The sequence below is a fragment of the Orycteropus afer genome, unplaced genomic scaffold (genome assembly GCF_000298275.1).
Source record: "Orycteropus afer afer isolate SDZICR_OR568_19922 unplaced genomic scaffold, OryAfe1.0 scaffold00057, whole genome shotgun sequence".
Lineage (NCBI taxonomy): Eukaryota > Metazoa > Chordata > Mammalia > Tubulidentata > Orycteropodidae > Orycteropus > Orycteropus afer.
This window is the reverse complement of record NW_006921644.1, coordinates 11,740,886-11,752,009: the sequence shown is the minus strand read 5'-3', so window position 1 is coordinate 11,752,009 and position 11,124 is coordinate 11,740,886. Positions and strand designations below refer to the sequence as shown.

The 11,124-nt window shown below is 52.3% G+C and overlaps 1 protein-coding gene across 1 annotated transcript in view; it reads right to left on the bottom strand.

Moving 5' to 3' along the window:
• Positions 1 to 2,183: 2,183 nt before the first annotated feature.
• Positions 2,184 to 11,124, bottom strand: part of LOC103195569 (BTG3 associated nuclear protein) — a 69,531-nt gene continuing 60,590 nt past the window's right edge. The window contains exons 11-12 of the mRNA XM_007939157.1: positions 2,341 to 2,484; positions 2,184 to 2,255 (exon numbers count right to left, since the gene is read on the bottom strand). Of these exons, the coding sequence (XP_007937348.1) occupies positions 2,184 to 2,255; positions 2,341 to 2,484 (216 nt within the window). The remainder of the gene's footprint in view (positions 2,256 to 2,340; positions 2,485 to 11,124) is intronic.

Genomic DNA, 11,124 nt, shown 5'->3' with positions numbered 1-11,124 from the left:
CTCTACTCCATCCATGTCATTAAGGTCGACTCTACTTTGAGGAGGGAACTCTTCCTCAGTCATATTTTGGGTGCCTGCCAACCTGAGGGGCTCATCTCTGGCACCACACCAGTGTTTCTCTGCTATTCATAAGGTGGTCAGTGGCCATTTTCTTTTTGGAAGTGGACCTGGTCCTTCTTAGTAGTCTTGATCTGGAAGCTCTGCTGTCCACTCGGTGATCCTGCTGGTGTGACAGCATCACAGCAACACGGCAGCCACCGCAGTCTGACAAACGGACAGAGCACTTTATATCAATGCTCAGCACAGTCTACTCAGCCCATAGCTGTCACAGAGGTCATTATTGCTGTTTTTATTATCTCGTCCCTGCCCTTATCTTTCTGTTAGATCTTAGGCCAGGCCTCCTTTTAATTAGATTATTTCCCAGGTCTTTCAATGTGACTTTTCCTCCATAAACATCTTTGGCATTGTGATGGTTAATTGTGTGTCAGCTTGGCTGGGCTGTGGTGCCTAGTTGTTTAGTCAAACACTAGATGTTGCTATTAAGGTATTTGCGTGTGATTAGCATTTAATCAGTTGACTTTAAGTTAAGCAGATTACCCTCCATGTGGTGGGCCTCATCCAATCAGTTGAAGGCTTAAGGGGAAACCTGGAGATTTCCTAAGGGAAGACTGTGCCTCTAAAGAGACATTCTGCTGGAATGTCCTGCTCTTCTTCACAGCCTATCACCTGATCTACAGATTTGGGACTTGTCAGCCACCCAGCTGTGTGAGCTGTTTCTTTAGAATCAGCATCTGTGGCCTCCTGTAGACTCTCCCTCTCCTACAGAACGGCTGTTCTCGGAAGGCTGTCCAGGAGGACAAGAGGTCCTTGGCAGACAGACGGAAGCCTGGCATGTACCCATGTTGTCCCCCTCCCTCTGGCCCTCAGCCCCCCATGATCCTGCCTTGGTGGAGTGGCAGAGACGTGGTTGTTTTGGTGGTAACTTTGAGTGGTTTCTGGAAAAAGTGTCAGTCCGTCATATTCTTTGAATTGGGGACCCCCACACCTGGCTGCCACAGCACACACAGCTCACACCACTGTTGCCATGTCACCAGCAATGGCTTTCGCTCCTTGTTCTTTTCATTTTCTGACTGTGCTGCCTGCTGTGGGCGTGGTGCTCTCCTTGGACTCAGGACTGTCCCCTTCAGCAGTGGTGGCATCTGTCCCACTCACAATGGCTGATGAAGGACATGACTCACTTTGTGTGACTACATTCCATGGAAGTTTGCTTGTGAGAGCTCTCAGAATGCTGAATGGGGCTCAAGTGTGGCTGGGGACCTGGTCTGAGGGGACTCCCATAGGGCTGTACATCCTGGCCACTGCCTCCTGCCCCGGATGCCAGGACCGTGAACGTGATTGTGACTGTAGGAACCCTGGACACCTGCTTCCCTGAACCACTGGGGCAGGGCGGGGACGACCCAGGCCCATTATGGAGAGTGGGATCCTGAGGGAGCACTTGTTTGAAAAATCTGTAAGTACTGACACCTACAACTATCGCCAGCACCACTGAGAAGGCCCAGGGCTGTGATCCAGAGTGGGTGGGGTAGGGAGCAAACACACCCACCCATCTGAGGACAGAAGGCCAGCCTGGCCAACCTGTCCATTACTTATACAAAACAGCACTAGAGCTGCTGGGTCATAAATACATTTTATTTCATTAGAAACGCATAATTACAGTGTTTGAGAGCATCTCCCTAGAAAAATCGGTAAGCAAGAGCCCCACCAGAGTTGTCAGCTGTCTCTGTAGACACCTGTTCCTACGCCCACCAGAACAAACAGCAAAAGGCTTCTGCTGCTGCGCTTTTTTTTCATTTTCTTTTTTGTTATAAACACCATAGCAAATTCAAAAAAGCTGTTTAGACAGAAAAATATCATTGTTCTTGATTTTTCCGTGAGTGCTTAAGCCATCGCACTGAGCTCCCGTCACTTTCCCAACACCAACAGCACGACTCAAAAGAAAGGGTCGTCCAGGGGAAGGTGTTGGTGGTGGTCACCGTCCTGCCTGCTGGGACACTTCTCCCACGGATGGGTGCATTTCAGATGCACTCCGACAGACGGACACAGAAGTCACCTTCGTGCACGAGGCTGCGAGAACAGCACGTGTGGGTGTAGTTGCAGACAAGTCCGCGGTAGCCAGCGCCACCTCACTGAATCTGGATGGCCCCGTGTTCCAGCTGCATCTCAGGCTGCATGGAGGGCTGCAGGCTCTCAGCCGTCTGCAGGAGGAGAAAGGGGGGCTTTACCTGGGTCTCCCCAACAGGCCACGCTGAGTGCCAAGCGAGGGGGCAGGAGAGGACGCACCTGTGCAGCGGTGGTGTGGTCAGTCACTGGTGCCAGCTGGACATACTGGACCTGGATGTCACTGCCCTGGAGAGGTGACCCGTCAACGCCTGCTGCTGTGGGGTCTGACGAGGCCACAGCAATTAGCTGGGCACCCTGCAGCACCTGGACAAACGGACAGACAAAACAGAGGACACCATCAGCGAACCTGCTCACCCTAGATGCAAGCAGGGAGGAGGGTGCCACAGAGCACGAGGACTGCACTGGGAGTTGTGATAGTCTGTCACTATTTTATTAACCCACCACCAAGGACATGGGCCCAGGCATCGCACTGCATACTCCGGGACTCCAGTCTGATCAATAATTCCTTCAGGGTCATGTCTGATTTGGTTCGAACATGTGTGTGTGTGTGTGAACATGTCATTCTGCTAGCTCAGAATACATGCTAGATCTTCGAGAGGGAGCAGGAGAAAACTGCTCACCATGGAGAAGACAGAGTATGACACAGGCAGTAACCAGTCCAAGCCTCCTGGAATCACTGTCACTGTTATTTCCAAGGAAGGCTTGAGAGAGGCCAGGGGAGGGCTGGGCCAGGACGGGAGGAGGCAGCACTTCCCTGGAGCTTGAGAGGGAGATCAAGAGGCCCTCAGGGAGTGACAGTCAGACAAAGACACAAAAATGAGTTGAAAAATTAAACCCTCTTCTCTAGGATATGCACCTAGTGGCAGGATTGCTGTATCATATGGTATTTCTATTCCAGCTTTTGAAGGAAGCACCATACCGTTTTCCACAGTGGCTACACTGTTTTACAGTCCCACCAACAGTATACACGAGGGCTCCAGTGTCTCCACACCCTCACCAACATTTGTTGTTTTCTGGTATTTTGAAGTCTGCTGTTAGTGCTGGGGTGAACAGATAAGAGCTAGATATGAACAGACACATGTACACCCAGGATCATCGGAGCACTATTCACAAGAGCAAAAAGATGGGAACAACTCCAATGCCCATCACTGAAGGAACGGAGCAGCAAAGCTCGGTCCAGTGCAGCGTTGACAAGGAACGCAGAATCTGAAACGACGTGGATAGGCGCAGAGGCCGTCATGCTGAGTGGGATTATCAGTGACAAAGGGACAGACACCCATGAGATCACTGCTGTGAACAGTCAAGAAAAGGGCTGCACAAAAGAGAAACAATGGTTGACGGGCACCAGGGAGGCTAACTAAGTACATTTAAAAAGTCAAGTTCTCAAGATCTAGAAACAGGGAAGGATGACAAGCAACCAATAATGAATTGAGGGAGGGAAGACAGCATGGTAGAACAACTGAAGAATTCTTGGAAAGAGGGAAGCGAGTTTCAGGGATGCAAGGATATGGTGCAGCTCAATGAGACGGAGAGGAGGACCGTGTGAACACCGCCACGCCAGCAGGGCTCCAGTGCCGCTCCGTGAGCAGTGCTGCATCAGGACTGCTGCCAGAGTGCCACCACGAGTACCAACGCCGTGCCGCTGCGTGCACTGCCGCGTTGGTATGGCCACAGTAATTCCATGTGAGTACTTCTGCACACATGCCGCCACGTGAGCGCTGCCAGGGGAGGGTGGCTACAGTACTCCTTGTGAGCATTGCCACTTGAGTGGCGCCGTGGGTACCACACAAGAATACTGCTGCATGGATGCCATCCCGAGTGCCACCTCACCCATCTCACTGTGACACGGGGCCACCAGAGGGGAGCTGCCAGGACTGCCACCACCACAGTACAACTGAATACTGCCCCAAGTACCACTATAAGAATACTGCTACGTGGATGCCATCATGAGTGTCACCTCACTCCATCTTAGCCTGCCACAGGGCCACCAGAGGGGAGCCCCACCTTCCACCTCACTCCCCCATCTCACTGTGACACAGGGCCTCTGGTGGGCCACCAGCCTGACCAGTGGAGGCACCTTCTACTGCCCAGACCTGGCACTGCTCACTGTGGGTTAAATACGATACCCTCTTTCCTGTTCCCTCTTCCCAAGGCTGATCCTTCAACCACTGGGATTCTGTTCAAAGAAACACTCAGATTGCCAGCAGGGCCAGGGAGATGAAGGGACAGCACAGAAGCTGTCTGGACTGAGACAGCCTCTCAGAGCAGAGACCACACGACCACCCTGGCAGGGCGTCCACACGCGTGCTGTGGAGACTTGGGCGCACTATGAAATTAGTACCACGAGTGCACCTGCCCGGCGATGGTGAGCCAGACGCAGATGCTTTAGATGGGAGATTATAGGGAGGTCTGAGGCCAGAGAGTGATGGGAAGGTATGGGTGAGCTGACCCAATGCCATGGACACCAGCTGTCCCTTGGGCTTTAACCTTGCCTCCAGTTGGCTCAGCTCAACAGCTCTTGAGATCAGAGGCCAGAATGCCCTTACCTTGACACAGGCCTTTCACACTCACTGAGCACGTGCCCTGGCAGACCCCTCGGCATCTGACTGCGTCCCAAACAAGGGGCCCGCCGCTGGTGGGTCTGCTCCCTGAAACACGCTCACTCACATGCACAGCCTGCCTGATCCCTGACACAGGCATGCCCTACGCTGCTCTGGGCCTCACGAGAGCACCTCCTCTCCAAACATAATCCAGGCAGCACACGGTTAAGGCCTGCCACAGGCCAGCCCCACAGGGGCAGCAGGATGACCCCAAGCCGGCCACAGAGCCTACGCTCTAGAACAACGCAGAACTGAGAGCAAGCCGTGCGCTAAGAACGGAGCGCTCCAGAGAAGGCTTGCAAATGCTGAGTGCTCGGGGAGCTACAGGGACTCAGCACATCCTGGGGATGAAGGGGTGGTCCTGCTCGGCCAGGAAGGAGAATGAAGGGACATACCACCTAGAAGTAATGGACAGCTGGTGGGGAGATGGCTGCAAGAAAAGACGGGCTCAGCATTGCACAGAGTGCCACACGCTCGCTGGGATCTGCAGCGGGGCGAGAGCCAGGTGGGCTCAGGCTGGCTCTCTACAACCAAGATGCCCAACGGCTTACAAATAGAAGCAGCCCTCCCAGACTGGCCGGGGGGCTGGGGAGAGGGCCTGCCTGTCCTTAGACCACATAGCACTCATCTCATCAGAAGGGGAAGGGGACCCCTGTGCCCCTCACTGTCATCTGGCAGAGGCAAGCCAGAGGTTTCATCCTCAGCCTCTCTCTGGAGTGGCTGATGGGTGGTCCCGCCAATGAGGACCAGTATGTGAGCTCGCTGTGCTGGCCTGGGAGTGGATAGCACCCGCTTCCTACCCAGGCGGTGGGCCAGTTCTGCTTGTCAGCCACTTGTACTGGCCTGGGACTCGGCACTGCAGCTGGCAGCTGGGGGAGGTTGTGCAACCCTGCCACGACTTGGCGGGTGTGGCTCCGTGCTATCTTCTCTCTGCCAGGGCCGTGACCTCATCCCATCGATTAATGAGCCATCTGGGTCATTCCTTGTCTTCACAACACTGTGAGACTGTCACTTCCAGGTGGTTTCACCCCCAAATCTGGAGATCTGAAGGCACCAAGTGCAGCACAGGTGCTGCCTCAGAGGAAAAGGGAGGGCCACACAGCTGCCACATGGTCACTGGTCCTGCCAAGCCTAGCACTCAGGACGCCATACCTGCTTCTTAGCTGATGGGCTCCCGGCTCACTGCCAGCCATCTGAGTGTTCAGGGGCCTTCTTGCTGCCGCCCGCACTTCCACCCCAAGTCCTCGGGGCTGCCGGAGGGATCCTTCCAAGACACAATCTGACTCTCATTAACCTCCCAAAACTCCAAGTGCACGTCAGGACAAACCCCCCTAGTGTGGAGCCACCACACCCAGAACGTGCCTCCTGGCCTCTCTCCCAGCCTCCGGGATGGAAGCGCCAATGTGTCCAGGATGCCCTGCAGCTCCCCGCCCCACCAGCTGCCCACCCTGGTCCTGCTGCCCACAGCTGTCCCTGGAGCCCACTCACCCCAGGCTGCCACCTGCTCTGAAGCCTGGCTGCCCGTGCCCAGCACTATGCTCCACACCTGCACGTATTTGCTTCACAGCTGCCAGGCTGCCCACGGGGACAAGCCATTCACAGGCCACGCCCACACCCCACCAGGGCACCACCCAGCACCTGACTGGTTCTCCAACCCATCCGTGAGGGAGCGAGGGGGCCAAGATTGTAGGTCAGAACAGCAAGGCCCACACAGTGACACAGATGAGGCTGTCTCCTGCTCACCCTGCACCCTGAATGGGTCACCCGCCCACCTGGGCCCCGAGCTTAGGCCAGCACGCCCAGGGGTCCCCACCATAGAACAGACTGCCCCAAGTGGCTGCAAGGAGCAGAGCAGTTTGATTCTGTGTCAGGAGAGGGTCAAGGCAGGCCATCCTGACCCTCCTGGGCTCTTGCCAAGTACAGCATGTCACCAGAGCAGCGCCGGGCACCCTCCCATGTGTGTGGAGCGAGGCCAGGATGAGCCCCCCGTTCTAGCCAAAGGCAGCTCTCTGCCTGGTCATTCACTAAAGACACCTGTAAGGGCTGGTTCAGGACTCTCCTCCAACACACACATACTATCACATGTATACACATACATACTGTCACATACATACAACGTCACACATTGTCACACACTGTCACACAGTAATACACAGTCACACAGTCACATGCTATTATACACATACACATTGTCACACACACTGTTACACATACAGTGTCACATAGTCACATGATCACATACACACACTTACACACCTTGTCAAACCCACACATTCACAAGCTCTCCACACTGCTTGTCCCTGCCCCCACTGTCCCTACCTGTCATCTCTAGTCTCTTAACCTGAGCTCAGTGTTCTTCTCTTAGGAACCCCCAGATGCCAACAGTGTGTTGTCACACAGTGCCTTCTGTCTGTTACCTAACATGTCTCGTGGCTGTGTCATGTCTCTCGGGGTGTCTAGCCAACCTGTGTGGCAGACAAGGCCCTGCCCACGGTCTCAGGACTGAGCAGCATACAAGCCGGGTCTCCAGCCACACCAGGTCTCTGGACAACACTGCCAGGGCACCCCCACACACCCACAAGTACACTTAGAAACCTGGACCACCTCAGTTCTGATTGGCATAGTTGATGATGGCTTACTCCCTGTGGCAAAAGCTGGGGGGAAAGCGTGACCATAAAATCCCAGCTGATGGGGTGTGTGACTCCAATCAGATTTTGTCCCACAGTAACAACATGGCCCCACAATAGCTAAAAAAGCCCAGAATGGAAGAAAATGAGAGAGAATAGACTTGACCATAAATTTTCAAACTCACACAGCTACTGGCCTTCCAGTGGTAGATGGGAGGTCAGGAAGAAGACAGGCTGTGTCTTGGTGCCCTAGGGCAGCTGTAACAGAAACACCCCAAGGAGGTGCCTTTAACAAACGGAAATGTGTCCTCTCACACTTGAGGAGGCTAGAAGTCTGAATCGGGGCCATGGCAGTAGGGGAGGCTTTCTCGCTCTGTGGCGCTGGGGGAAGGTCCTTGTCTCCTTTCAGCATCTGTGGGCCCAGGGTTCCTTGGAGATCTCCACGTATCTTGGGATCAGTCTACCTCTGGGTCTAGGAGGTTCTCAGCGCAGGGACCCTGGGTCCAAAGGACATGCTCTACTCCTGGTTCTTCTTTCTTGATGGTAGGAGGTCTTCCCCTTCACCCCCCACTCGCCTCTCTCTCTTTTCATCTCTTGTAAGATAAAAGGTGATGCACGCCACACCCCAGGGAGACTCCCCTCACATCAGATTAGGGCTGTGGCCTGGGTAAGGTGGTGACTTGAGTAAGGGTGACGGATCCCACCTAATCCCACTTCCTTAAAATAACAAACCTGACTTAATTCTCTTCCACATGACCCACTCCTGCCTCATTAACTATGGGCAGAGGATAGAATTTATAACATCACAAAATGGAGGCTGACCACACAGGCCTGGCCAAGATGACACGTGTTTTAGGGCACAATTCCATCCATGGCAGGTGGTCACACTTTCATAGATATCTCATGGCTGTCCTGTGAGGTCTGCTAAATCCTGGACCACAATGTTTTGAAATGTTAAATTACTCTGGAAACGTAGTGCCTAAGGCATTTGACTGCTAACCAGAAGGCTGGCGGTTCAAATCCACCAGCCACTCCTCGGAAGGAAGGTTGGGCAATCTATTTCCGTAGTGATACCACCTCGGAAACCCAAGGAGGGCTGCTGTGAGTTGGGTCCAACTCCACAGCAGTGAGTTTGGTTGTGCTTGTTAGGTGCTGTCGAATCATCTCCGACTCACAGCAACCCTATGCACAGCAGAACGAAACATTGCCTGGTCCCGCACCAGCCTCACAATCCTTGCTATACCTAAACCTGCTGTTTCAGCCACTGGGTCAATGCATCATGGAGGGCCTTCCCCTCTTTTGCCAACTCTCTACTTTACCAAGCATGATTATCTTTCTCCAGGGAATGGTTCCCTTCTGACCATATGACCAAAGTAGGTGAGATGGTCTGGCCATTCTCGCTTGCAAGGCTGCACATCTTCCAGGACAGATTTGTTCGTTCTTCTGGCGGTCTATGGTACTCTCAGCATTCTTCGCCAGCACCACAGCTCAAAAGCAGCAGCTCTTCTTCGGTCTTCCTTATTCATTGTCCAGCTCTCACATGCATATTAAAAACCAAACTCACTGCCGTGGAGTGAGTCAGATCCAACTCAGAGCAAGCCCTCCTTGGGTTTCTGAGGCAGTATCACTATGGAAGTAGATTGCCCCATCTTCCTTCTGAGGAGTGGCTGGTGGGTTTGAACCGCCAGCCTTCTGATTAGCAGTCAAGTGCCTTAGGCGCTACGCTACATGCATATTAGACTAGTGAAAACACCATGGCTTGGGTTAGGTGCACCTTAGTCTTCAGAGACATCTTTGCTCTTCAGCAGTTTAAGAAGTTCATTTGCAGCAGATTTGCCCAGTGCAATATGACATCTGATTTCTTGACTGCTGCTTCCATGGGTGTTCACTATGGAACCAAGTCATGTGAAACCTTTGACAACTTCAATCTTTTCTCCATTTATGCTGCTCATTGGTCCAGTTGTGAGGATTTTCATTTTCTTTGTGCTGAGATGTAAACCATACTGCAGACTGTAGTCTTTAATCTTCATCAACATTTTCAAGTCATCTTCACTTTCAGCAAGGTTGTGTCATCTGCGTATCGCAGATTGTTAATGAGTCTTCCTCTGATCCTGATGTGTGTTCTTCTTCATATAGTCCACCTTCTCAGATTATTTGCTCAGCATAGACTGAATATGTATGGTGAAAGGATACAACCCGACACACTCCCTTCCTGATTTTAAACCATTCATTTTTTACAACTTCCAATTTTCCTAGATTTATACTTCGTACATTCCATGTTCAGATTATTAATGGAGTTTGCAGCTGTTTCTTCCCATTTTGAGTCGTGCCCCATCAGCAAATGGAGGTCCTGAAAGCTTATCCACATCATTAAGGTCAACTCTACTTTGAGGAGGCAGCTCTTCCCCAGTCCTGTGCTGAGTGTCTTCCAACCTGAGGGGCTCATCTTCCGGCACTATTATTGGACAATGTTTCAGGGCTATTCATGAAGTTCTCCAGTAATGTATCAGACAGTGTTTCACTGTTACTCATAAGGTTTTCACCAGCCAGTTCTCTGAGAAGTGGATGGCCCCTTCTTCTTCCCCATCTGTCTGAGTCAGCACTGGGGACTATCATGTCATAGTTTTGTAATCATTTTACATTTTAAAGGGAACTCAAGGTCAAACCATGGAGCTACTTCCATGACATGATGAAATCACCGAGCTCAGTCCTAAGAAGTCGCCCTTGCGCTCTCTGGCTTTGGCCACTGCCCCTCCCCCCACAGGTGGAAGCATCTCATGGTATCTGTGGAGCTCTTCCTGTCGGCCCTGCCAGGAAAATGAGTTTTCACACAGACAGTGCCACTGAATGCATCTTATGATGTCACAAACCTCAGACTTCAATATGTCACATGACAATAATGAAGGTGGCATATGGCCACCCAGCCTGGGGAAGAAACTAGAAGCAGGAACTAGAATTGCAACTGGGAATTGATCCACAAAGTCACACATTTACTATTTTTCCCATTGGTTTGGTTTTGAGATGTGTTTCAGGAATGAGTAAAACCCATGTGCCGGGACTGGCAGGAAAGGCCTGTCAACCACCCTTCCTGGCACTGTGGGCTCTACACATGAGCCCACCCTTCCTGGCACCACCAGGTCTACCGTGAGCCCACCCTTCGTGGCACTGCCAAGTCTACTCATGAGCCTACTCTCCTAATCTCTAAGCAGAGACTTGACAGATGTGACCTCTGAAGGGAGGGAAGAGGGTGACACTCCTGTCCCAGGCCCAGGAGGGAAGGCCACTCTTCTTGGGTGGGAATGGCTGACCCCACTCCCTAGGGCAGTGGGCTTCTCTGAAATGTGGCCCTGGCTATGGCAAAACGGAAGGGTTAGCTTTTCTGTGGAAACAAACGGACCTCAAAACCACTGCAGCTAGCTCCGAGCTCAGTCACACTTCACAGTGTCCTCTAAAGACCTTTCAGACTAGGGCTGGTGCTCATCTAAATGTGGTATCTGTCGCCCAGAGGTGGGGAGGTGAATATTGTGTTACTTCAAGGCTACTTCCTTCTCCCACACAATGAAAATAGTTTTACTGGTTTTCTTTTCTTTTCTTTTTTCCTAATTACATAGATATGTAGATAGCATGCCATTTCCAAACATACCCATGTGGAAAAACAAACTCTCCTCAAATGGGACAGTGACTTATCACCACGGCACTATTGGCCCTTGCAAAGG